The 26,160-nt window shown below is 27.4% G+C and overlaps 4 protein-coding genes across 7 annotated transcripts; 3 read left to right on the top strand and 1 right to left on the bottom strand.

The window, feature by feature from the left end:
• Positions 1 to 667: 667 nt before the first annotated feature.
• LOC106293855 lies at positions 668 to 1,393 on the bottom strand. Its single transcript, XM_013729490.1, has 2 exons — positions 1,084 to 1,393; positions 668 to 924 (listed from the first exon to the last, which is right to left on the bottom strand). The coding sequence occupies exons 1-2, from the start codon at positions 1,379 to 1,381 to the stop codon at positions 809 to 811; spliced, it is 414 nt and encodes a 137-aa protein (XP_013584944.1). The 5' UTR covers positions 1,382 to 1,393; the 3' UTR covers positions 668 to 808.
• A 2,384-nt stretch (positions 1,394 to 3,777) lies between these two features.
• Positions 3,778 to 8,735, top strand: LOC106294007 (putative sugar transporter ERD6-like 13). The gene is made up of 17 exons (XM_013729626.1): positions 3,778 to 4,022; positions 4,456 to 4,518; positions 4,668 to 4,757; positions 4,879 to 4,938; positions 5,384 to 5,449; positions 6,100 to 6,165; positions 6,231 to 6,306; positions 6,420 to 6,484; positions 6,592 to 6,684; positions 6,755 to 6,835; positions 6,906 to 6,990; positions 7,085 to 7,191; positions 7,337 to 7,396; positions 7,573 to 7,626; positions 8,157 to 8,216; positions 8,407 to 8,521; positions 8,614 to 8,735. Exons 1-17 carry the CDS (start codon positions 3,861 to 3,863, stop codon positions 8,727 to 8,729), a joined length of 1,419 nt encoding a protein of 472 aa, XP_013585080.1. The 5' UTR covers positions 3,778 to 3,860; the 3' UTR covers positions 8,730 to 8,735.
• Positions 8,736 to 9,900: 1,165 nt separating this feature from the next.
• Positions 9,901 to 10,479, top strand: LOC106345065. Its single transcript, XM_013784328.1, has one exon. It carries the CDS (start codon positions 9,901 to 9,903, stop codon positions 10,477 to 10,479), a length of 579 nt encoding a protein of 192 aa, XP_013639782.1.
• An 8,193-nt stretch (positions 10,480 to 18,672) lies between these two features.
• On the top strand, positions 18,673 to 23,467 carry LOC106293506 (putative sugar transporter ERD6-like 13). Of its 4 annotated transcripts, none has more exons than XR_001260498.1 (17): positions 18,673 to 18,960; positions 19,463 to 19,525; positions 19,972 to 20,061; positions 20,185 to 20,244; positions 20,685 to 20,750; positions 20,845 to 20,910; positions 21,012 to 21,087; positions 21,221 to 21,285; positions 21,402 to 21,494; positions 21,591 to 21,674; positions 21,736 to 21,820; positions 21,910 to 22,016; positions 22,113 to 22,172; positions 22,266 to 22,339; positions 22,461 to 22,520; positions 22,937 to 23,051; positions 23,132 to 23,156. XR_001260498.1 is itself a non-coding variant. In XM_013729186.1 (17 exons), the coding sequence occupies exons 1-17, from the start codon at positions 18,793 to 18,795 to the stop codon at positions 23,245 to 23,247; spliced, it is 1,428 nt and encodes a 475-aa protein (XP_013584640.1). In that variant the 5' UTR covers positions 18,673 to 18,792; the 3' UTR covers positions 23,248 to 23,467. The 4 variants fall into 4 exon arrangements, 2 of the variants coding, with proteins under 2 accessions (XP_013584640.1, XP_013584639.1); XM_013729186.1 differs by having other exon boundaries at positions 22,286 to 22,339; positions 23,132 to 23,467; XR_001260497.1 differs by lacking the exon at positions 18,673 to 18,960 and having other exon boundaries at positions 19,167 to 19,525; positions 23,132 to 23,152.
• Positions 23,468 to 26,160: the final 2,693 nt, after the last annotated feature.

Below are 26,160 nucleotides of genomic sequence, written 5' to 3'. Positions count from 1 at the left end.
TTAATTTTTTACAAAATCTGGTTTAGTGTAAACAAATTCTTATTTTATATCGAATGTAATTTATAATGTTTGATAAAAAATCGTTTATTATCTTTTATTTTTTAATAATTAACTAAAAATAAATAATTTTTAAAATAAATAATTTTCAAAATAAATAATTTTTAAAATAAATAATTTTCAAAATAAATAATTTTAGTGTAAATAATAACAATAAGGAAACGCTATTAAAACATCTTTAATTGCATACACAAAAGTGCTATAATATATAACAATAAGATAGCAGTGCGAAAAAGCGCTATCTAATGTGTCTGGCCTATTATGACGGGCGATGATAGAGCGCTTCTAAAACCGCTATCGTATCGTTAGATAGCGTTTTCTGGCCGCTAAGAAAATCGATTATTCTTGTAGTGCAACGCCGGCCTATTCAATTAATAATATTTTTATTCAGTTTTTCTTTAGAAATTAAATCAAAATGAATATGAAATTAGGTATTTAAATTGTTTGTTTAGGTTTCAAAAACTTCTTTGAAATTGATTTTTGGATTTTTATATTTTTTGGGGTTTTTTTTTGGATATAAACTTGAATTCTGATCAGATTATGATTATACTTTATACTCGAAATGCTGTCCTACAAGATCAGTTCGAATGCGTTGATAGATCGGATCAGATACATAATTGAGTTTATCGATATGGGTTTTATAGAGGATCTTGATTCAGTTAGAAATGTACATGTGTGATTTGAAATTCAAATCAATTTTGATAATTATTTACAAATTTATAGTTGAATTCTAGATCTCAATTTTTTTGCATTAAGCAGCTGTTTTGGTCTTCTTTACTGCAACCTCCAAGTTTCTTCTTGTGATTTGAAGCTCTCTGGTGTAGTAATGCATTCTGTCCATCACCAATGCCAAGAACAACACAGTCCCTTTTCACACACACCAAAGATTTTTTTTTTTTTTTTAAACAATCAAATAAAACGCAAGAAATGGTGTATTAAATGTAAGTTGTGTATAATACTTGTGTTCCAAAAAAAGAGTTTATAATATTATTTACCCACGCTTTTCAAAAATAAAATATTATTTACCCATGAGGAAAGATTCGAGGATGCGATTCGCAAACATGACTTGATCAGTCGGGTTAGCTACACCACCAGACTCAGAGACTCTTGTGTTGATCTGAATCGTGCTGAACAGAACCGAGCCAAACAACACAAGCATAGTGGCTGCAACCGTCTTTGTAACCAGTGGTCCTCGGCCTTGCTTCAGCAGGTCAAGCAATTTCACCACCACTCTTCTTACTGGAGTCCCAAACCCGAGTGTTAAGATCAGGGCGGCTTCAACCGCCACGATCGTGAACAGAAGCTGAAACATCTCTATGAACATTATTTTTGTAACACGGAGAGGTAGTTTAACATGAATCAAATACAAATTTGCTTGAGTTTGTTATAAACAGTGGTGAAAGAGAACTTGTTGTTGAGTATAAAGAATATAAAGTTGCTTGATGCCAAGCCTTTGGAATCAAATGATATTTATAGGTTATGCTGTCAAGAAACGTTCGACTTTGGTTTTGTAATCTTTATTTATATCTTTATCTTGCGATCAGTTTGCCATATATACTTGAAGGTTCAAACTTTTGAAGACTTTTTAGATTACCATAAAGTTTTCGGATGAAGTTCATAATCTCTAACCTAAAACCACTACATGTAATATTAGTTTCATCTAAAACATTATTTGATTATACGATTTTTAGGTTTTGCTTTGAGTACTTTTTTGGCGAATGCTTCGAGTACTTTTCTACTTGAATTAACAACATTTGGTTGGTTGAAGTTTTCAGATGTTTTGAATTAAGACATTAAAATCATCACTGTTGTGGAATGTTGGAATCCCATCACCCAAATATAATATCATATGTGATTTGATAAAAAGAAAATCAATTAATTCTGTAATATTATATGGTTTGGATTTATAAAACGCAAATCTAATAATGCAAATGCTTTGCATAAGCTATATATTAAAATCATATTTAAACATTCAATGCATGGCTGTACATAGATTCGATAGATAGATGGAATTAACATTTTATCTGTCTGTGATATCGAGCCGGTCACATTCATGCTCTTCAGAATTCTTGATATCTTATATATACGCATGAACATCTTCTTTACTAATTTCAATTCATTATATATAAAACTGAGAAAAACTATGAACATAAAGTATGTGTTGTAACTTTTTTTACTTGCTTAAGAAATCTAATGATATCTTTATACGCTTGAACGTCTTGTTTACCAATTTTATTATATATAACCGTGAGAAAACCTTGAGCATCAGGTATGTGTTGTAACTTTATTTATTTGCTTGAGAAATCTTATGATGTCATACAAATTGTAATATTTAACACTTTGTAAGATTAAAATCTATTATACAGTATTAATTTATATCATAATTACCAAAACAATATCAGCTGGAAATAACTTCTTTTCCGGTAGGTGATCTACATAAATATTAACAAAATAAAATCATATCCGTGTTATTTGGAGAAGCAAAATGGTTTCTTACTATTATATATTGAGATTTTATTGATGTTTAAAAACAAAACTAAATGTTAGTATAAAACTGTGCGACATTGGAAGCATAAAAGGTGTCTTAGTGTCTATCCACTCTGTCGACTCCACGTCTCGGATGATTTCCAAATTAAACTAACTTTGCCATCGTTTAGTCGTGCTAAATAACAAAAACACTGAGTCTACCCAATTGTTCAATGAGTTATTCTTGGTTCACTCCCTAGGGTTTCACTAGCCAATAGAATTTCATTATTTCAAATTCGATATCTTTTAAAAAATAAATATATATTATCAAATTATATTATGTTTTTAAAATAAAAAAGTAAAAAAAAAAATAGCAGCTACAGAAAAAAAATTAAAAAATATTTTTTAACGTCATCAGCAAAACACTAAACCCTAAATCCTAATCGCTAAACCCTAAATCCTAAATCCTAAACCTCTGAGTAAACCTAAACCCTTGGGTAAACCCTAAACCCTTGGGTAAACTATAAACCATGGGATAAACCCTAAACCCTTGGATAAATCTTAAACTCTAAATAAAAACACTAAACCCTAAAATTCTAAACCTTAAATCTTAAACCCTAAACCCTTGAGTGTTTTAGTGTTTAGTGATTTTGATTTAGAGTTTAAGATTTATCCTAGAGTTTAAGATTTATCCTAGAGTTTAGGGTTTACCCAAGGGTTTAAGGTTTAAGATTTAGGGTTTAGGGATTATGATTTATGGTTTAATGTTTTGCTGACGACGTTAAAAATATTTTTTTTTTGTAATTACTACTATTTTTTATTTATTTCTTTTTACCTTTTAATTTTTTAAAAATAATATAATTTTATAATATTTTTTTTTTTTTAAAGATATCGAATATGAAATAACACAATTCTATTGGTTGGTGAAACTAGAGAGAACCAAAGAATAAGTTCAATTTCATAAATCTGAGAAAAGTATGCATAAGCATAATAAATGCACCACTAATCCTACGCAATTAATTGTTCTAAATCCAAATTTATACCAGGTCAGTTAATTATTAATATACGAAATAATATTATATTACCATTTGATGTAGTCATGTAGACCCATAAATGATAAAACACGTGTTATTTATCTCTCATTTTTCCACAACTTGGGTCATTTGAATGGTTCTATGTGCAAGTTTGTTTATACTTACAAATCTCCTCGTAATTTGTCATTTCTCATACACATTAAATGGAATTAACCCAATAATGCTCTACTTAAGTTCTCTTTTCTTGTAAGAAAAAAGGTATCGCTCTCAGTAATATTGTCTCTCAAACTGGTGCTCACAGCCATGGGAAAAGAACCATTGCTTCAGAAAGTGAGGATTCAAGAAGACATCGAGTCAGATAAGAAGACTCGTGTCAATGGCGGAGACGATGACGGCCCCATCACGTTTGTTTTACTCCTCACAACCTTAACTGCTCTATGGGGCACTTTCTCCTATGGCACTGCCGTAAGTTTCCACATCTTCACTTTTCATGCTTTCTCTCTTGTGTTTGCTAGGGTTATAAACCGGGTGCCTAGCTAATAGATTAATAGATAAAGAACAAAAACTATTGACGTATGTTTCATACATAATTATATGTTATAACTAATAACTTAATTTGTTGATTTGGTTATGTCATGTATAGTACTAAGTAGGTTAGATATCCAGTGACAAATCATTTATGTTTGGAAGATTGCTGACTTACATGTTTTTTTTTTTTTTTTTTTTTTTTTTTTTTTAACTTCCATGTTTTCTTCTGTTTCTATTTCTCTTTGGAGTGTCCATTTTCAAGAAAATTGTTTATCATTTGATGTAGATTTTTTCTGTCACACGATAGCTGACATTTTTAGTATAATTTTACAAGACTTTTTAGCTTTTAACTTGTTTTTTTTTTTGGCAGGCCGGCTTTACGTCACCAGCTCAAACTGGGATGATGGAAGGACTAAATCTCTCGTTGGCTGAGGTCAGTGTTGAATTGTTGATTTTACTAGCCGGCTTGCTGATATTCAGTGATTTTTAAAAGATTTTTATTACCAAAAAGAGAATATATTATTACGTTGAATAACAAATAAAAAAAAGTAATCAAAATTATTGTTCTTTATACGGATGCAGTTTTCATTCTTTGGATCTGTATTAACAATTGGTGGACTCGTGGGAGCCGCGTTGTCGGGAAGATTCGCCGATCTTTTTGGTCGGAGAGGCGTAAGCCCATTTTCCTAAAACTAATTTACAATCCCACGTCTATACATTTATATTCCAAGAAAACTAGGTTTTGATTTTATCAAAAAGAAAACTAGGTTTTGATGAGTGATTCAATGCGCAGGCTTTGTGGGTGTCAAACTCATTTTGCATGGCCGGCTGGCTTATGATAGCCTTCTCTCAGGTTTCTAAAAATCAGTCAAAATTTCTTAATTTCTTATATATAATGTAATTTGTCGCATATTGGTGTTAATTAATGTTTACGAAATACTCCATTTGTTTTAATATAATCCATATTTTAGAAAAATAATTTGTTTCGTTTCTAAAAGATATATATTTCACATTTTCAATATAAATAATAATAGTAAATTGTAAATTTGAAAGACATTAATTATGTTTACTAAATTTTGATTAGCTAGAAAATATAAGAAATAGTTAATCACAAGAAAATAATACATTTAATTAAAATATTTTCTTAATTGATGTAAAAACTCTAAAACATACATCTCCGGTTTGGAGTTTCCACATTAATGTATATAAAACAAAATATATCTTGAATCAAAAGTCTAGACTAGTTTATCAATATTAATGTATCTACTAATAAATGGTTTAATATAATAATATGTTAGGCGACTTGGTCACTTGATATTGGACGATTTCTTCTCGGAGTCGCATCTGGCGTAACTTCTTATGTGGTATGTTCGCTAATTTAATACTCTTTTGGTTTCAATATAATACATATTTTAAAATTTCCATACATATCAATTAAATATACATAATAAATGCATAAATTTTATAGATATTTTTTTTTTCATAATTCTAACTAATACTCTATCTATTTGTTTGATTATAAGTATCGTTTAAGATTAATTTGTTGTTTTGCTCATATTTAATATATTATTTTATTTTATTTTGTTAATTAATGAGTTAAAATTAAGGATAAAAATTAGAAAATGAATTATTTCATATTTGTCTTGAAAAGTAAAATGACATTTAGAATAAAATAAAATTTAAAAATTAAAACTGACGCTTAATATGAAACGGAGAGAGTAAGAATTTAATAATTTCAATTAAGTTTTTTTTTTGAAGTTTGCAATTATCATTATTAGTTGATAAAACATACATTCAAAATACACAAATGTATTTGTTAACCAATTTTCATTTGTTAACCAATTTTGTTTTCTAAAACATGTACTTTATGAAACAGAGTAACTGATAATTAGGGTTTAGTGACCTATAAGGCTAGAAGCAAAGTTTGAGTTAAGTAGGGTCTAGTAACCTATAAGGCTATAAGCAACGTTTGAGTTAATTATTAACTCCAAATATATGTAATCTCGATCTCCAGGTACCCGTCTACATTGTAGAAATTGCACCCAAAAGAATCAGAGGCGCGTTCTCTGCGGTTAGCATGGTAATACCGCTAAATACGATGACTACTAATATATTTAAAAAGTTTCTAATATTTTTTTCTTACAGCTTGTGATGTGTGCTAGCATGGCCTTCAGTTTCCTTGTTGGATCAGTAATTTCATGGCAGAACTTAGCTCTCTTCAGTAATTTGTTTTTACTTTTTCTACCAAAAATGATAAAACGATTTAATTAAATTTAGCACCATGTTCTTATAATTTTAATTGTACTCTAAATCAAGTTGATACGAGTTGTGCAGGTACAGTTCCTTGTGTTTTAGAATTCGCCGGTTTGTTCTTTATACCGGAGTCTCCTAGGTGGCTGGTAATTAATTAGTCTTGTAGTTTTGTCATGGTCATGTAGCTCCAACGTGCATACTTGTGAGTAAGTAGCAACATTTTTAATAGGTTTGATGGTTTTGTAATTTATAGTCTAGAAATGGTCGGGTTAAAGAATCGGAAGTTGCACTCCAACGTCTACGAGGAAACAGCACTGATATCACCAAAGAGGCTGCAGAAATCAAAGTAAAAGATACGTTTACGAAATTGGCATCTTTTTGATTTTTTTTTTAAAAATAATCTTCTTCTTTTTCAGAAATATATGGAAAATCTTCAAGAATCCAAAGAAGATGGTTTTCTTGAACTCTTCAAACCGCGATATTCTCGTGCTGTTATTGTAAGTGTTTGATGAAAAATGTAGTTTCTTTTAACAAAAACGTGTTACTGAATGAATCGGTTATCTTTAGGTGGGGATTGGATTGCTAGTACTGCAACAACTCGGAGGTCTCAGTGGCTACACATTTTACATGAGCTCGATTTTTAACAAAGCGGGTACACAGTAAAATTTAAGTCCCCTACTGGACAAGGATTAATTAAAAATTAATTTTTATAGAGGAAAATAATCTGCAATTTAATTATTTCACAGGGTTTCCTAACAACGTAGGAGTGACGATAGCTACCGTGGTGCAAGCCACGATGAGCGTTTTCGGATTAATAATCGTGGATAAATTTGGGAGACGACCTCTTTTAATGGTTTTGGCTGATTTTAAATCCCTGTTGTTAAATGGTCCTAGTGTTAAACGAAACTATATAAAATATGTTTAATGTTAAAAACGATATTAAATACAGTCGAGAAATAAGATATTAACGTCGTTTTGTTTATGTGAAACACTTGTAGGTTGCGACGGGCATGATGTGTTTGGGGTCATTCATCACAGGGCTGTCGTTTTTGTTTCAGGTGTTTTTGTTTACCCAAAAGAATTACTATATTAGTTAACAAAATGGCTGATATTTTTTTTTTTGAACTTAATTACAATATGGCTGATGCCCAGTTCAAAAAAAAAAATGGCTGATATAAATTCAGCTTATATTTTTTCCAATATAAATAACTGAAGCAATCAAACTAATTTGCAGAGTTATGCTTTACTCGAAAATTACACCTCGATTTCAACACTGATCGGAGTGCTGGTACGTAATAAGTTTCTTCTGTTCAAAGAGATTAAATAGTCTTGCTTTGATAATTTTAATTTTAACTAATGCTACTATCTATTTTTCAAAACGAATGTTTTAAAAATACAAAGATTTTAATGTTTTTATTAACTAACAATAAAAAATTATAAATTTATTGAACTACTATTAGTTTAAATTTGTTAAAAATATTTAATCACAAATAATGTATTTATAAGTAAACTTTAGTTTGTTTTCTTAAGATATACTCCCTCCGTTTCATATTAAGTGTCGTTGTAGAGAAATTTTTTCGTTACAAAATAAGTGTCGTTTTCGATTTTCAATACAAAATTTATTAATTTTATGCAATAATTTATTTTTCTATTGGTTGAAATATGGTTAGGTGTATAGGTAATTGTGTTTTTATATAGGAAATATATAAAATTAATTGTTTCTTCTAATCTGTGTGCATAAGGTCAAAATAGTACTTAATATGAAACAGAATGAGTAATACATACTATTCGATAAACAATTACGGAAAATTATTGCAGGTGTTTCTAACTTCGATGACAATTGGAATGGGAGGTATTCCATGGGTCATTGTCTCCGAGGTAATCGTGGTTTTCAATATGATTGTAACTACATAATTAAATAGTTAAACAAAATAGTTAGGTTTTAATAGGCACAACAATAATATATGTATGCCGTCGAATTAATTTTAGAAAACATAACTGATGACTGATATACACTTTACCAAATATTAATTTCTGTATTTCAATTTTTCAATTGTGGTATAATTAGATGACACCGATGAATATAAAGGGTTCATCAGGGACGCTATGCAATATAACTAGCTGGTCCTCTAATTGGTTCGTTTCGTACACATTCAACTTCCTCTTCCAGTGGAGCTCTTCTGGTAATTCACTTCATTTTTACAAATAATTAAGTAAATCCAGTTATTTAATTATTGACCAATTTAATACTTTGTTGATGTTCGTAAAATCACAGGTGTGTTTTTCTTATATTCAACGATATCGGGTATGGGCATCCTATTTGTGATGAAAATGGTACCAGAGACTCGAGGTCGTTCCCTTGAAGAAATTCAAGCCGATGTTGCCCGATAACTTTGTAAAATGTCAAAGGTTCTAGCCATTATCTTGACCAATGCTTCATAATATTAACTAATAACACAAACACTTCTTCTTTGAATAGTTTGGACTACATCTTTATTTTTCATTAATTTAAATATAAAACTGGTTGGACTATCAACTATACAAGTAAAGATAATGGAAAATGTAGAAGAGAGTTTCTTAAACAAAAAGTCAAGAAGGAACAGAGAATTCAAACAGCACCATTTGTAATATTTTTGTTGATGTTTCAAGCGCGTGTAAATTAATGGCTTCTACTTCAAAAGGCACAGTTCATAAAGCCATTGTGGAGACGACTTATAAGCTCAAGCAGAACATGGTATATCGGCCATTCTTGAGGTTTACAAATCACTATAATCATAGCTTGGTAATTTGATGTAATCATCCCATATATATTAACATCCGAGATATGCAAATCTCATAAATTTTTTAATCACGTAACACACCGAAGTTCCGTAACAATTCTGTTTGTGGAGCATGTGAAGGCTTCTATAACATGAAATAATATCGATCCAGTATGGTCTTTAACGATCTAAGCATGATCTACTTAACATTCTTACCAAAAATAAATAAAATCTAAGCACATCTACTATGTAGACATGATTTCTCCAATTGGCATGTACTATAATCTTTGATTTAATAGTGGATTTTAAGTAAGATATAATTGCCTATTAGAACGAAATATTTCAAAATAAAAATACAACCGCTCAGATCTATATAAGAATTAACTTTGTTATTTTGACTGGGGTAGTAATTAAATACTAGTTATTCACATGTCTTATTCTTAAAACAATGAATTCTGCAATGATTTTTAAATCTTGTGGATTTTCAAAATGGCATCCGTTAATTCAGCGATCATGTCGGAGGTGACTTGATCAATTAATTCGGTATATTGATGCGTAATTAATAAATGCCAATGATATTACAGAAGCCAAATATTAAAGTGAAATTACATCCTGTATACACAATTTTTTTTCTAATTAAATCAATATCCTAAATTCCATACCACGATACCTTGGTTGGTAGAGACAAAACTTTTCCATCAAAATAGTTTACTAATTTCATCATTATTTTTGGATTTTAAGTTAATTCACTCAACTATCGCTTTGCACAAGAAGTTTGGAAGTTAAGACCATGGGAGAGCTATATGGATCACAATGCACTCAGCACCTTCCAAGGACTTCTGGTGGGCTCACAGAGAAAGAAGAACCTCCCACCATATGGAGTCTCCATCAATCTTCTCCCCTGGATTTGCTGGTTCATTTGGTGTTTTCGCAACCATCTCCTCTTCCAAAACATGACATATTCACCACAGGAGACCTTTAACAAAGCTATCTATTTGGCGAGGGAATGGGAAAATGCCCAAAAACCCAAGTCAGCAAGAGGACCTTTTACCATCGCAGCCCCGCAGCTCCCGACTGAAACGAGCTCTGCAATCCGATGCAACACAGACGCGGCCTGGAGATCGGACTCAACAACAGCAGGAATCTGCTGGATCTTCACAGCTCCATCTACAGTGGAAGTCAATAGGAGATTGAAGATTCAGATGCATGTATCCTCCCCGCTTCTCGCAGAAGCCTTAGCCATCAGGGAAGCTCTCCAACAGGCGATCTCCCTCAAGCTCACTCATATCTGGGTACGCTCAGACTCTCAAGTGCTCGTTAGAGAAATCGACCGGAATCGAAATTCATCGGAAATCCACAGAGTTCTCTCAGACGCCGTTTAATTTCTGTTTATTTTCTTTCATTCCTAGAAACTCAAATGGGCCTGCAGATGCCCTAGCAAAAGCCTGCCTTGCAAACTTTGTATCACGTGGGCTTTAAGCTACTTTTTATTGAATGGAAGTATTAGTGTTTCAAAAAAAAAGTCAATTCACTCGATATTAAAACTATATATGAACATTCAAAAAAATTCTGTGTATAGATTTGCTGATGGATATATGATATTGACGTTTTATCTATCAATAGCTTTGTTCTAGTCATATTCTTGCTGTTCATGAATCTTATGGTATTTATGTGCAGGAACATTTTGTTTACCAATCATGTTATGTATACAAATGAATAAATGATAAAATTGTGAACCTTCGAACAAAAAAAAAAAGGATAAAATTGTGAACCAATCAGATACTCAGTGGTTGTGATATGTCTTTGTTTTTGCTTTCAGAAATATTTGTAATGTCTAAATAAACAGAAATATGACCGATCTTATAAAAAGAATATTGGGTGCAATCTAAATAAAATTATGATATCTGGAACTTTGTTAGATGAAATATATTATGAAAATAAATCTTTATTGTACTGTCATTTTCTATTAATCATTTAGCTAATAATTAACTTTATTATATATATATTGTCATCAGCAACTTATATAAAAAACTCATTTTCTGATGTTATTTTGCAAAGCTAGCATCAAGCAAAATATAGATTCCCTTTTCAATTATATGGAAACGTAGTGCCTGTATGGACTCCATGTCTACCATGATTTCCAAATTAATGAACTTTGGTCCATTTTAGTCGTGTCTCCCAATTATAGTCGTAAATAACAAAAGCATGCATAAATTGATAGCTCTTCCATTAAATCCTACGCGATATTGGTAGAATCCAAAGTTCCAAACTCTAACCAAGTCAATTAGTAGTTATTAATGAATGAATCAACAACCAACTACTATTTCATATCATAACTCATAATCATTTAGTTGCAGACCATATATGAGAAATCACATTATTCATGTGGGTTAATTTAATTACTATTTTCCCCCAGTAGATTCCAGGATAAAGTTTACAGTCTTTTTTGAACCGCTATAGGAATTTCGCTATTGCCAGAAATGAAATTGCGTTTAGTAAAACTCAGTATGGTAAAACTACATCATTGGTCAATACTCCAACAACTAGGTAATAATCCGCGCCTTGCGCGGGATATGATTATTAGTTTCGTTATTTTTTTATAAAAATGCATTAAATCTGTTTAATCTGGATATTGGTTCAGTTTTAAGTTTTTTTTTTTGGTTTTTAATTTTCTAGAAATATAACTATTATTTTAAATTAATATTCATTTTAGTTTATTCGGTTAAAATGTTTGATATTTTGGTTTTTTTTCGGCAAAAACGAAAAAATAATATTATTTATTTATTTTCATGTTATGAATTTTAGATAGTGGTCATGTTAAACCAATAGTTTCATATTATAGTTTCTAAACAGATAATAGTTTAAGAAAAAAAAAATTATTAAGACAAATAATTTCACTACAGTTTGGTCGGTAGTGAAAGAAGCATTAAGAAAAAATATTTCAACTTTCAAAAAAATTAGATATTTCAGTTATGGTGAATACTTAGTTATAAGGTGCTCACATCAAGGTGCACTTATATGTGTATATAAAAAGTATATAAAAATAGTTGACAAATATATAAAAATATTGTTAATTAATATTAAATGACATTTTTTTTCAAAATAATACATGAAAGATAAAATTAAAATTAATTTAAAATAAAAAAGGTCTTTGCATTAGTCATTTTTTCATATAAAGAAAATAAAATTGTATCCGTAAATAGGGGTGGGCACATATCGAATATATAGGTATTTGAAAGCATTCGTGTTGATTCTATCTTTAGCCACCTAGATATTCGGTGACTCGGATATCCGAAATGTTTTAGAGTTTTAAAGAATATCCGATTTGTTCCGTAAATAAAATAAAAATTTAAAAATAATCGAAAATTTTAATAATAACATTTTATTACAAAAATAAAACATTATTTAACTTTTTAAATTCTAGTACATAATATAATAAATTTAATTCATAAAAATATTGTAAAACTGATATAAAGTATAATATATATATAACATATATATATAATTCTTTACATATATGTATATATGCATATAAGAGATCAAATTAGATATATGTTCCTAAAATATGTTCCTAAAAATATTGGTATTTATGATTTGCTTCTTTTTTGGATATTGTTTTTATTATTTGATTTGTTTCGTAGAGTTACGGATATCCAGATTTTTTGGTTCAAATCAAAACGGATAACGATTTAAATAAAAATTTATTAATATTTTGCTCAACTTTATCCGTAAATAATAAAAATAATATATATATATATATAGTTTGGCTTTTGATTCGTTATCTATTTTTATTCGAACCAAAAAATCCAGAATTTTATTGGAACCATGTATGTGAGTTTTATATTAAAAAAACGCAAAGTACATAGTGTGAACATATTTATAAATATAGTGTGAACGCGTTAGCATATATATTATCAAATCATTGTGAGACTGTCACATGTCTATTATAGTGTGAATGCATTTATTACAATGTTTCTTTTACCCTAAACTATATTTGCGAAGTGATTTTGCCAGATGTCCTTTCTACAATCAATTTCACAAAACAAATATGACATGACTACTGAAATTGATGACATGGCTTCCGAAAAAATATGACATGGATAATTTCATTTAATGTTGATTTATATTTTTGGCAAACTTATTAGAATATGGTAATAATTCATATATTACATTTAATATTGATATTTCTTTTTGGTAAACTTCTTAAAAATATGGTAATAGCTCATACATCATCTATAAAATAAATATATTCATATATAACATTTCAAATTCCGAAATATTATTATTTTGCATACTTATACAATTTGTATTACTAAAGCTTTCAACAATTTCTACAATTTTTAAAATTTTAAATATCTAATCGTAAGATCATTAGTTTTATATAGGTACAAATTTTATAAATATTGTTTAGGTTAAATATTTGATAATTGTACAATTTTATATTATTTTTATTAGTTTTATACAAATTTATTTAATATATATCAAATCTATATTAAATATTAGTAAAAAAATGTTAAAATCTATAATATTTAATAAAATTTATTTTTAAATATAAGTTAGATTTAAAAAAAAATTTACTGCACTTGGTGCAGAAAACACCTAGTTTAATATATAAGGGATAAATAACCAATAGACTAACGTCACCTGGTTCCAGTTTTTTATATATATTTACGTTACCATATTTCTATAAACTATTTTGGCGAAGAATTGTATACCACATGATTATGTAAGAAGCGGAGGAAGATTGAATATAAATAGAAAATTATTTGAAGAAATAGTAGAAATAGTTTAACGAAGATCAAAGTTTGACTCAGCGATTAGAAGCGGGCCCATAAAAGTAAGGTTAATTTGGTGGTTAATTAACCCAATTTGATCTATTAATATGCTTTTATTTTGTTATTTTAACACCTTCATTTTACAGAAAACACCCGGTAGTGGATTTAATATCACAATTCTTTTTTCTTTGAGTGAATATACCCACTATTCACGAATGGCAGTTTTTTTACTAGTGTACTACGTGTGTGTCCGCGCATGCAGACATAAATATTTATAATTACTTATTAACTAGGTGTTTTGTCCTGCGATGCGGCCTTAAACATTTGCATAAATTTTTCAAAAGTTCTCTGTACCCCATATTCATTATACTAAAATAAATCTTAAAATAACTCAATATTCTATTTTTAATTATATAATTAACAAAATTTATTTGATTAATATTTAATTATATAATTTATGTTTTTTTAACTTTTTACTAAAAGACTTTTTCAGAAAACAATACAATATATATATATATAGATATTATCTTTTTTTTAATTATATTTTTAGTTTTTGGATAACTCAATATTCTATTTTTAATTACATAATTAATAATTTTATTTGATTAATATTTACTTATATAACTTATATTTTTAAATTTTCACTAAAAGACTTTTTGAGATAACAATACAATATATATATAAATAAATAAATATATATATATATATATATATATATATATATATATAAATTATCTCTTTTTTAAATTATATTTTCAGATTTTGGATAATTCTTACTATTATTAATTTGAATCAATTATCTAATCAAATAAATTAAAATTTTGTTTTATTTTTTAATTTATTTATACATTTTATTAATTAAAGGTATAAACAATATTAACCACTCTAACTTTTAACGTGAGAGTTCGATTCCGAAAATTTACTTCGCAAATAATAGTATACATATATCATTAATAATTAAAGACTAAATGATAAATTATTATTTATATTTGATTTGAATTTTTTACGTAATACAATTATTTTGAAAATTTCTTTGTATACTAAATTCATTATTAATGAATAAATTTTAGAAATCACTCAATATTCTTTTTCAGTTATATAAAAAGAAAGAATTTGACTTGATTAATATTTAGTTATGTGTTTTCTTTTTTTAGTTTTTAACTTTTTTATATTAAAAGATAGTATTTGGATAACAACGCAATATATATAGGAATTGTCTTTTAAAAAAAAAATATTCTTAGTTTTTGGATGATATTATTATTATTATTATTATTAGTTTTAATCTTTATCTAGTTAAATAAATTTTTAATTCGTTTTAAAATTTAGGCGAATTTTATTTAATTTATATATTTTATCATTAAGGGTAGCATCGTATTTATCTAATCAAATTAATTCTAAATTCTTTTTAGCTAATTTATATATTTTATTGATAAATGGTAGTATCATATTTAGCCGATCTAACACTTTGCAATGTATTATAAATATTTTGAAAGTTTTTTGTATACTATATTCATTATTAATAAATAAATTTTAACAATCATTCAATATTCTTTTTCAGTTATATAAAAACAAAGAATGTTATTTGATTAATATTTAATTATGTATTTTCTGTTTTTTAGTTTTTAACTTTTTTTATTAGAAGATAGTTTTTGGATAATAACACAATATATATAGGAATTATCTTTTTATTTTGAAATATATTCTTAGTTTTTGGATAATTTTTTTATTATTATTATTATTATTAATTTTAAACTTTATCTAGTCGAATATACTTTCATTTCGTTCTTAATTTTATCTATTTTATATATTTTATCATTAAGGGTAGCATCGTATTTATCTAATCAAATAAATTCTAAATTATTATTTTTAGCTAATTTAGATATTTTATTTATTAAGGGTAGTATCGTATTTAGTCAGTTTAACTTTTAAGATGAGAGCTCTGTTGTAAAATAATTATGATTTACATTCAGTTTTCAAAAAAATATATTTGAAACAAAATTAACGCATTGAGACCAGATGAGAGATAATCAATTGGATAATATGTAGTGTTTTCTTAAGAATTTAGGAAAAATTGCCAAAAATACCTCATTCATAATACTTTTTTTCATGTTTACGTTAAATACCTTTACCTTCACTTTTAACGAGTGAAAAGACATTTATAACTCTAAATTTAACTAATTTAGACTTAGGGTTTAGAGTTGAGGGGTGAGATAGAGTTTTTGGAATGTGGAGTTTAAGGTTCTAATAAATATATAAATAAATACTTTAAAAAAATTAAAAAGTAGTTTCAAAAAGAATTTTCGAATTTCAAAAAGAAAATTTGGAAAGAAAAGTTTTCAAAAACAAATTCAATTTTTTTTTTAAAAAGTTTGAATTTGAAAAAGTTTCATTCGAAAACATAAAAAAATTATTATTATTTTCTTAATTTTTTATTTATTTAAATAATTTTTATTATATATATAGAGTAAGAGTATAATAGTATTTTGCCTCTTAATGAAAAATGCATTTTTGAAAATGTTTCATTAGTGATGATAAACATGAATAATGGTACCAATAAAGTGGTAAACATGAAAATTCCCCAAAATTAAGTTCAATCAATTCAATAATTTAATAAACCATTGTAACTTTTTAGATGAACATTTATAATTATTTAAATGCATCATTGCATTCTCAGATAAATATTTGCAACCGTGTAAATGTTCTATTACTCTGAAATAGTTAAACATTACAATATTTGATGATCAACCATCACAAAATTTTAAATATAATTGTTTAAACTTTTTGTCTATATTAAGAGTTGTGGACATTGATACATACAAAGAAACAAAAAAGAGAGAAATATATGTTGTTCCTTTTTTTTTTTTTTTTTTTTTGTTAACCAGGATGGGTTCGGGCCTTCGGCCTTAATCTCCCCTAGGCCCGGGGCCGGCCTGCGCTGATACCGATAACATGGCGTAAAGCACCCCTCCCCATGGGAATCGAACTAGGGGTGCAATGGAACCTACTCCAAGCACTAAATCACTAGCCCAACGCACCTTGGGTATATATGTTGTTCCTTTTCCAAAGATATTTTGTATAACCTCAAATTGACAAATGTTATAATATTATTTTTAAAATGTGTTCATGCACGATTAATCATTATCTATTTTCATATTTTATGACAATTTGATAATTCATTAAGTTAACATGTTTACCCTTATGTTAGCCAATTATATAAACTTTGAATGTTAATTAATTATATTAAATGACCTAAACAGTATGAGAATATTTTTACAGTTGATGGTATAATTCTTAGTTCATTTAGAAATGTATATACATTTACGAGATATTGATAAAAAGTGGTATGAGTCAATATTCGTTTATGTATTCTATAATATATTAATTTTAGCCTAAATGTCAGAGATATATTCTAAAGTTAAAATGTTCATTTTTCTGTATCATCATTTTTATTATACTTTTATATATAATTGTTATTTTAAACTATATTTAAAATTTAATATTATTTTTTCCGCGAACCGCACTCGCTGATTTAATAATTTTACAAAATTTTGTAAATAAATATATTATCAGTTCAAAAACCATTAAATCAATTATTTTCTTTCTTTTTGAAATATTTTATATTTAATTAAATATCAATTTTATATACAATATTATGATGTAAAATATTTTTTGTATAACATAATATATTTTAAATCTTAAATATTTAAAAATTTTAATCTATTTTTAAAATGTATTAAAATATATTATCTCCGAAAAACAACAAAAAATATATAAGAATTATCTTTTATTTTTAAAATACATTTAATGTTTAGATAACTTTTATTATATCAATTTTAATGAATTATCTGATTTAATAAATTTAAAACTCGTTTTTATTTATGGCTAATTTTTATAAAATTAATTTATAATCAATAATCTAATCTAACAAATAAATTTAATCATTCATTAAAGGTAACAATGACTTTAACCACTCTAACTTTTAATGTTAAAGCTCGAATGCGAAAAATTACTTCGTAAATAATAGTATTAATAATAGTATAGATAGATATTGACATATTGTACATGACTTGAGATTACTGGAGATAAATGTGTAAACGTTTTTACATATATATTGAAACTTTCACAAGTTTCTAACACACTCGTACGTGTGTACAATTTGTAAATATTATTCAATTTAGTTAGAACGTCAATTTTGTGGGAAACTTTCACACCTTTTAGGAGACGACATCCGCAAGTTTCTATGAAATTTTAGTTATTTCTTTCCATATAATTTCTTCGTTTTCTTCATTTTAAAATTACGTTTTAATATCTTAATCTTAAACTCTAAAATTGAAATTTTATTCTAATATCATAAAATTAAACTGTTGTAATAACACTAGCTAGCTGTAACTCATAAACTTCTAGTCAAAAAAATCACAAAACTCTTTTTTTTGTCTGATCAGTATCTCTCCCCCTCATTTTTGTTCTCATAGTATTTTCAGGATAATTTTGGAAAACGTAGTTTCTTGTAACACTACAAGAAAAATCACTTAGGAATATTAAATCTCAAGTTCAAGCTATTCCTTATTATAGTAATAGGGGTTAATCCTGCATCAATCTTACAACATAAATATTTGCCTACGTATTCTAAAACCTGGCAAGTTGGTTACTGAGAATATCACAATAACATATAAGAATGGTTCAAAGGGAACAAATATTACTTGTTTCTTTTAGAAAAACTTTTTGTTAAGACTTGCACGTCATACCTTGCTGTTTACATTATTTTATTACACATTAAATTGAACTAGCTAGCCCAAACGAAACTCAGTCTCTCGCTTCTTTTTTTTCGAGAAAAAAAACACTTTTAACCACTGCACCAGGTCTCCCGCTTCTTAATCTGTCTTCTCTTCAATCTATCTTTCTATCTCACCCTGATCAGCCATGGGGGAAGAACCACTGCTTCAGAAACTCAGGATTCAAGAAGACATCGAATCAGCCAAACACAAACTTGTTAATGACGACGTTGACGACGGTGATGGTCCAGTCACTTTCATTTTACTCTTCACAACCTTCACCGCTCTCTGCGGCACCTTCTCTTATGGCACTGCCGTAATTTTCTTCATCTTCATCTATTTTTTTTTTTTTGTGTGGTGATTTTTCTGTTTCATGTTAGATTAAATATATAGCTAGAATGCTCAATAAAGCTCGAAAACAAAAACTAAAATCAACGTAAATTTGAAAAGAATAATTTGTTCTTTATCAAAAAAATACTTTTTTTTTATTTTCATACAGCAAAAGTAAAATAAAATTAGCAACATAAACAATGTTTTCTTCTTCTTTATTAGACAAAAAAAAATGCTTTCTTTCATTCTTTTTTACTGAGCACGAAAGTTGGTTAAGATTTATGAGTAGGTCATATATCAAATCGTTAATCATTAGTTTTTGGAAGATCATTGTGGTCATATCGAACAACAGAAATGCTTTTCTGTTTTTATTTCTCTTGGAAGGTCCAAATCAAGAGAATGATCTATCAGGCTCTCACGAAAAGCAACATATATTTATGATAAATATATATCCACATGATTTTTTGGTCTTATTTTATTTTGGGAAGGCCGGCTTTACGTCACCAGCTCAATCTGGGATGATGGCAGGACTAAACCTTTCTTTGGCTGAGGTCAGTGTTGAATTGTTGATTTTATTTCCTGCATACTAATATTATTTTCAGTCCTCTTCTTAAAAATAATTATTTGTTATCTAATACAGGAGATAATTTATGAGTAAAGGGACATATGTCAAAAATGTAATAACTATTTCATAATCGGAATATTAGTCAACCTGAAACATTCAATAAGAAAATACGAATGCTTCTACCTTAACTTTTACACACCGTCTAATTAGTAATTACTTAACCACTATACTACTGGGTTCATCCGTTTGTATTAATTAGAGTTTCTACTTAAAAGTACATGTCAGTGTCGTAGTAATATAGTTTTGCTCAGTTATCATTTAAAAAAAAACGAATATAGCTAGTAATATATAAATAAAATTGTGTTATCTTATAGAAGAAAAAGGCAACTGATTGTGTTATCATGTAAGCTATTGTTCATTACATGAATGTAGTTCTCTTTCTTTGGATCCATATTAACAATTGGTGGACTTGTGGGAGCCGCGTTGTCCGGAAAACTCGCTGATCTCCTTGGTCGGAGAGGCGTAAGTTTTTAATCCATTTTTAAAATTTATTTTATCATAATGACTAAACTTACAATTCAATTACGTCATTCTTTATAAATTCCAATAAAAATAAATAGCGTCTTGATATATGAATATACGCAGGCTTTATGGGTTTCAAACTCGTTTTGCATGACCGGCTGGCTTATGATCGCCTACTCTCAGGTTTCTAAAGATCATTCAATGTTCTTTTAAGTTTTTTAGTACTCCCTCATTTTTTTATATTTGACGCTTTAAAATTGGGCACATAAATTAAAAAACATTTACTTTTTTAAAAAAAAACATCATTAATTTTTTACCTAACTACAATTTAACCAATAATAAAATATAAACTATAATATCATTGGTCATCTAGCATTAGAAAATTGAAAACGTCAAATAATTTGGAACAAAAAATTCCTCTAAAACGTCAAATATAAAAAGACGGAGGGAGTACTATGTTTTTATATGGTATTAGCTTAACTGGTTCAAATGTTTTAATTTTTACCAATATAACTTTGGTTTATTATACCCCCAATATTGTACACAAAAATAATTCAGATAAAATTACAAGAGTTAATATTGATTGTTAACTGTTTCTAATAATATGCTACATACTATTTAAGGCGGCTTGGTCCCTTGACATCGGAAGACTTTTTCTCGGCGTTGCAGCTGGTTTATCTTGTTATGTGGTACGTATAATTTCACTATAACTAGGGTTAGTGACTTTCACTCCAAGCAACAAATAAGTTAGTTATTAACTGCAAATCCAATCCCAATGTACAGGTACCAGTCTACATTGTAGAAATCTCACCCAAACAAATCAGAGGCGCGTTTACTGCGGTTAATGCGGTAGTTAATATACGGCCCATTGTTACTTTTTGCTCATTTTAATTAATTGTTTTTTTTTAACTTAAAAAAGAGATTCTTTGATCGTTTTTCTTCTTCTGCAGCTTGTGATGTCTTCTAGCGTCTCCATTACATTCCTCGTTGGATCAGCCACTTCATGGAAAACATTAGCTCTCATAAGTAACATATAATCTTTTGCCAACAAAAAAATTTACATATACTTTATTTAAATTTAACTCTGTTTTCTTATGATTCCAAGTGACCAAGTTGATACCAATGAAATTAATATTTTTTTTCGTTTGGAATTGTGCAGGTACGGTTCCTTGTGTTTTAGAATTCGTTGGTTTATTCTTTATACCGGAGTCTCCTAGGTGGCTGGTAATGAATTAGTCTTGTACCTATTGATTAAATTTTAACATATACATATACCATATTAAGAAACAGTATTGCAAGTAAATCAAATAATTTAAGAGCTTATTTTGTGTGATTTATAGTCTAGAAATGGTCGGGTAAAAGAATCGGTAGCTGCACTCCAACGTCTGCGAGGAAACAACACTAATATCACCAAAGAGGCTGCAGAAATCAAAGTAAAAACAAAATGTTTAAGAAACTCAATTAGTAAAACATATTTCCTGACTGAAGTATTTGATTCCATAGTTATAATACTTCAAGTATATTTTCAGATATACATGGAAAATCTTCAAGAAGAATTCAAAGAAGATTGCTTTTTCGAGCTCTTCAAACCACGATACTCTCGTGTTATTAGTGTAAGAACTCGACTAAAAATCTAGAGTTTATGAATAGAACTGAATTATCTGTATCTTTTAGGTGGGAATTGGATTGCTAGTACTGCAACAAGTCGGAGGCCTCAGTGGCTATACATTTTACATGAGCTCGATATTTCACAAATCGGGTATATTCAGAATTTAAACGAAGCATCTGTATGAAGTATAATATAATTATCAAATAATGATGATAACATACAAGTTAATTGTCTCACAGGGTTTCCTAACAACATAGGAGTATCAATAACGAGCGCGGTGCAGTTGGTGACAAGCATTTTAGGATTAATAATCGTGGATAAATATGGGAGACGGTCCCTTCTAACGGTTATACCTTATTTTCAGTTATTGAAACTATATAATATATGGTGGATAAATTAGAAGTTAACACAGTTTTTGTTTATGTGAATTTCTCATATGCAGGTTGCGACGGTCATGATGTGCATGGGGTCATTAATCACAGGACTATCGTTTTTATTTCAGGTTTTTATTAGAAAATAATCACATTAGTTAAATTATAAGGTATACATTGGTTAATGTTAATTATGTTTCCATTTTTTACCAATATAATTGAAGACATCAAACCCAATTTGCAGAGCTATGCTTTACTCAACAACTACACCCCAATTTCAGCACTCATTGGAGTGTCGGTACGTACTACATCCAAAAATTATAAAAATCCTTCGTATCTCTTTTTGTCAACTACATTATTATATTTTTTCCTTAATATATTTACCGGCTTTTATAGTATTTTGTCGACCCTAATTGCAGGTTTTTTTCGTTTCCATCACAGTCGGAATAGGAGGTATTCCATGGGTCATGGTCTCCGAGGTAATGTTTTGTCTTTAAATGATCGTGACCAGACTAATAACAATATAGTTCTGTATCAAGAAGCACAAGAACATTATTGTATGTCGAATTCAAAAGCATAAAAACATATAGATGCTCTTATAAAAAAACATATAGACGAGACTGCGTTAGATTGAATAAAACGTAGATACATTTCGAAAACAAGAAAACTGAGTTATGAATTGTATTGTATGTACTACTTCCGCATAGTATAGTTTATATATGTCAAACCATGGAGATTTTTTTTTCCTTGAATTTTTTTAATATATTTGAGAATATTAATTAGGTAATAGTTCTTTTTTTGTTTCTTTTTTTTGTTCACAGGTAATAGTTCATTTAATTCAAACTAACCAGTCGTTTTTAACATATTTAATTGTTTTATTTTGTGGGAAATATAGATGACACCGATAAATGTAAAGGGATCGGCAGGAACGCTATGCAATCTAACGAGCTGGTCCTGCAATTGGTTCGTCTCCTACACATTCAACTTTCTCTTCCAATGGAGTACTTCTGGTAATGTATATGGTTTTTCTTTCCAATAAATAACTAATTCTAATTCCACTTATTAATAATTTTCTATACTTTTATTACAGGTGTGTTTTTCATATATTCAATAATCTCTGGTTTGGGCATTCTATTTGTGCTGAAAATGGTACCAGAGACTCGAGGTCGTTCACTCGAAGAAATCCAAGCTGATATTACCCGATAATTTAATTTGTACGTAGTAATATTTCTTTTTATTTGGTATCCAGTTCATATAGCATAAATGGTCTCACTTATCAGTCAATTCAATCCTCGTCTGGCCATAATTAAATATGCATAATTTGCACATATACCACCAAACAATTGGTTGGTTCTTTTTTTTTTTGTAAGGTCGATTGATCCAGTTTATGTATGGTTCTTTTTTTTTTAAGGTTGATTGGTGCATTTTTATGTATGGTGACATATATTACAAGATAAATTAAAAGTTAAATCGCATTACATTACTTATTAGATATTGCTATATAAAGTCGAACCAATACGAAGTTTTTATATTTATGTATTTAAGGGTACCTTCTATTTTGTCCTAATAGGAAAGTATTCTTATTTACCCACAATTTTTATTCTTACTATCCCACTCTTTTTCTAACTACCCCACCTTTCTCCACCATTATTCCCTTTCCCTTCTTACCCTTTTTTTTTTTAATTTTCAAATACTACGGGATCCACAACCATTTTTTTTTAATTCCTTTATTTATCTGGATGGATCCCATATTATTTTTTGTACAGACCAAATTATTTTTTAGAATTTTTTTAAAAAATTTCAGCTGGATCCTAGATTTTATTTTCCAAAACAAATTGTTAAATGATTTATATAGCTAAAATTTATAAAAGATAAAAAATTTCTATTTATCTTGAAATAATATTTTCATAAACAATTAAATAACAAAATAAATTATTAAAATAATATCTTAAGCAATAATTAATTTTCAAGAATAAATTTAATAAAATATTTATATAAATTAATTTTATTTAACTAAAATTTTATGTATTTTAAATAAAGCAATCAAATTTAGAATAAGATATTTCATATTTAAATCAACTATTAATTTCAAAAAACATATATATATATATTATTTCAATAATATTTCAAAAATACAAAATTTAATAAAATGTTATTTAAATAACATTTTAATCAATAATTAATTTTAAAATGAAATTTACTAAAAACTTTATATAAATTCGGTTTAAATAAAAATATTTCAAAACTATAAATTTAATAAAACATATATTCAATAATATTTTAATCAAAACTTAATTTCAGATTTATTTAATTTAAGTTTTTATATATTTTATATGGCCTTCAGATTGAAAAATAATATATTTCATATTTTTACTATATATATTTGTAATTAAATTAACAATATATATATAAACTATAAATAATATTCTCTTTGTTTTATAAAAAGTAATTTTGACACTTTTTCTTGTTACGTAAAGAGTATCATTTAAGATTTCAATTCAGTCATATATATTCTAACTTTAATACTCCCTCCGTTTCTGAAAAAAGTGTCGTTGTAGAGAATTTTTTTCGTTACAAAATAAGTGTCGTTTTCGATTTTCAATGCAAAATTTATTAGTTTTATCTAGTAATTTATTTTTCTATTGGTTGAAATATGGTTAGGTGTATTGGTAATTGTGTTTTTATATAGGAAATGTACAAAATTAATTGTTTCCTTAATCTGTGTGCACAGATCCAAAACGACACTTAATATGAAACAGAGGGAGTATTATTTATAAAATGCTTTGATTTTATAAATAATTTATCTTTCTTAAAATCTTTTGACTAAATAGATTTTTAATTAGGAGCATGAATGCACTCAGATCATTTTTAATCTTTGTGAAAAATATCAAGATTACATTCTTAGAAACGGAAGGATATACATTATGTTATATAAATTTGAAGATTTTATATTATATTTTTAATATAAATGTGTATGTGGACTACTAGCACTACTAGGACTACTTCGTACTACCTTGTATTACTTTGAACTACTATATATTATACATATTTTTAAGAACTTTATTTTTTTGGCTTATTATATATTTTTAGCAGATATAACTTATATATTTTGGATTATCTGTCCACATATGTGTTTAGATATAAAATTAGAGATGAAAATTTTAATATTTTTAAAGTTGTTTGAAAAATTATCACTTGATTTTTGTCTTATCATTTATTTTTAGAAGATATATATCATATATTATGTGATAATATGTCAATATATGTGTTTATTTGTCAAATTAGATATAAGATATTCTTAATTTCCCAAGTTGATAGAAAACTTCTCATTTCCATAGAAAACATTCATATACTTCCATATTAATGTCTTGATGAGAATGTCATAATGAAGTGAATAACAGGAAAAAAATATTTTTGAAAAAAAATTATAGCAATGTGTTATATACAATTTAAAACTGTCTAAATACATTGGTATTACTAATAAATTTGATTTTTTGATGTTGTATTACTAAAAGATGTTGTAATTTGCAAAAATATTACTACGAAGAAGAAAATATTACTATCACCTTGAGTACTACTAAGTGTAAATATTCAAACATGTGTTCTCTCTCTTTTTAACAGGTTTTGATTGCTAATACCTCATCCTATGAGATTAGCATATTCAAATCAGAGATATACATATCTATTTTTAAATATGATTTAAAATATTTTTTACATTATTTTAATTTTATGTTCAATTAAATCAAATTTATATTAAAATATTAGTAAGAAAATAATAAAATCTAAAATAATGATAAATTTTATTTTAAATTATAATTTAAATTAAAAAGTTTTATACAGGAAAACACTAGTTACTAATAAATGTTGAAATTTGCAAAAATATTAATATAAACAAAGTAATATTAATACTACATTGGATACTTATTAACTGTAAATATAATATTAATTAAATACTTTTTCAGGCATGTGTGAAATATGTTTTTTTGGTCAAATGGTTGAATATGTTTATCAAGTTTTAAACATATACAAAAACCAAATTCCTTAAATAACATTCTTAAATAAGACAGCAATTTTTTAAGGCATATTCAACCATCTAAGCTTTTGTTTTATGAGAAATTA

Source organism: Brassica oleracea, chromosome C5 (genome assembly GCF_000695525.1).
Source record: "Brassica oleracea var. oleracea cultivar TO1000 chromosome C5, BOL, whole genome shotgun sequence".
Classification (NCBI taxonomy): domain Eukaryota; kingdom Viridiplantae; phylum Streptophyta; class Magnoliopsida; order Brassicales; family Brassicaceae; genus Brassica; species Brassica oleracea.
This window is presented reverse-complemented; position numbering and strand designations above follow the sequence as displayed.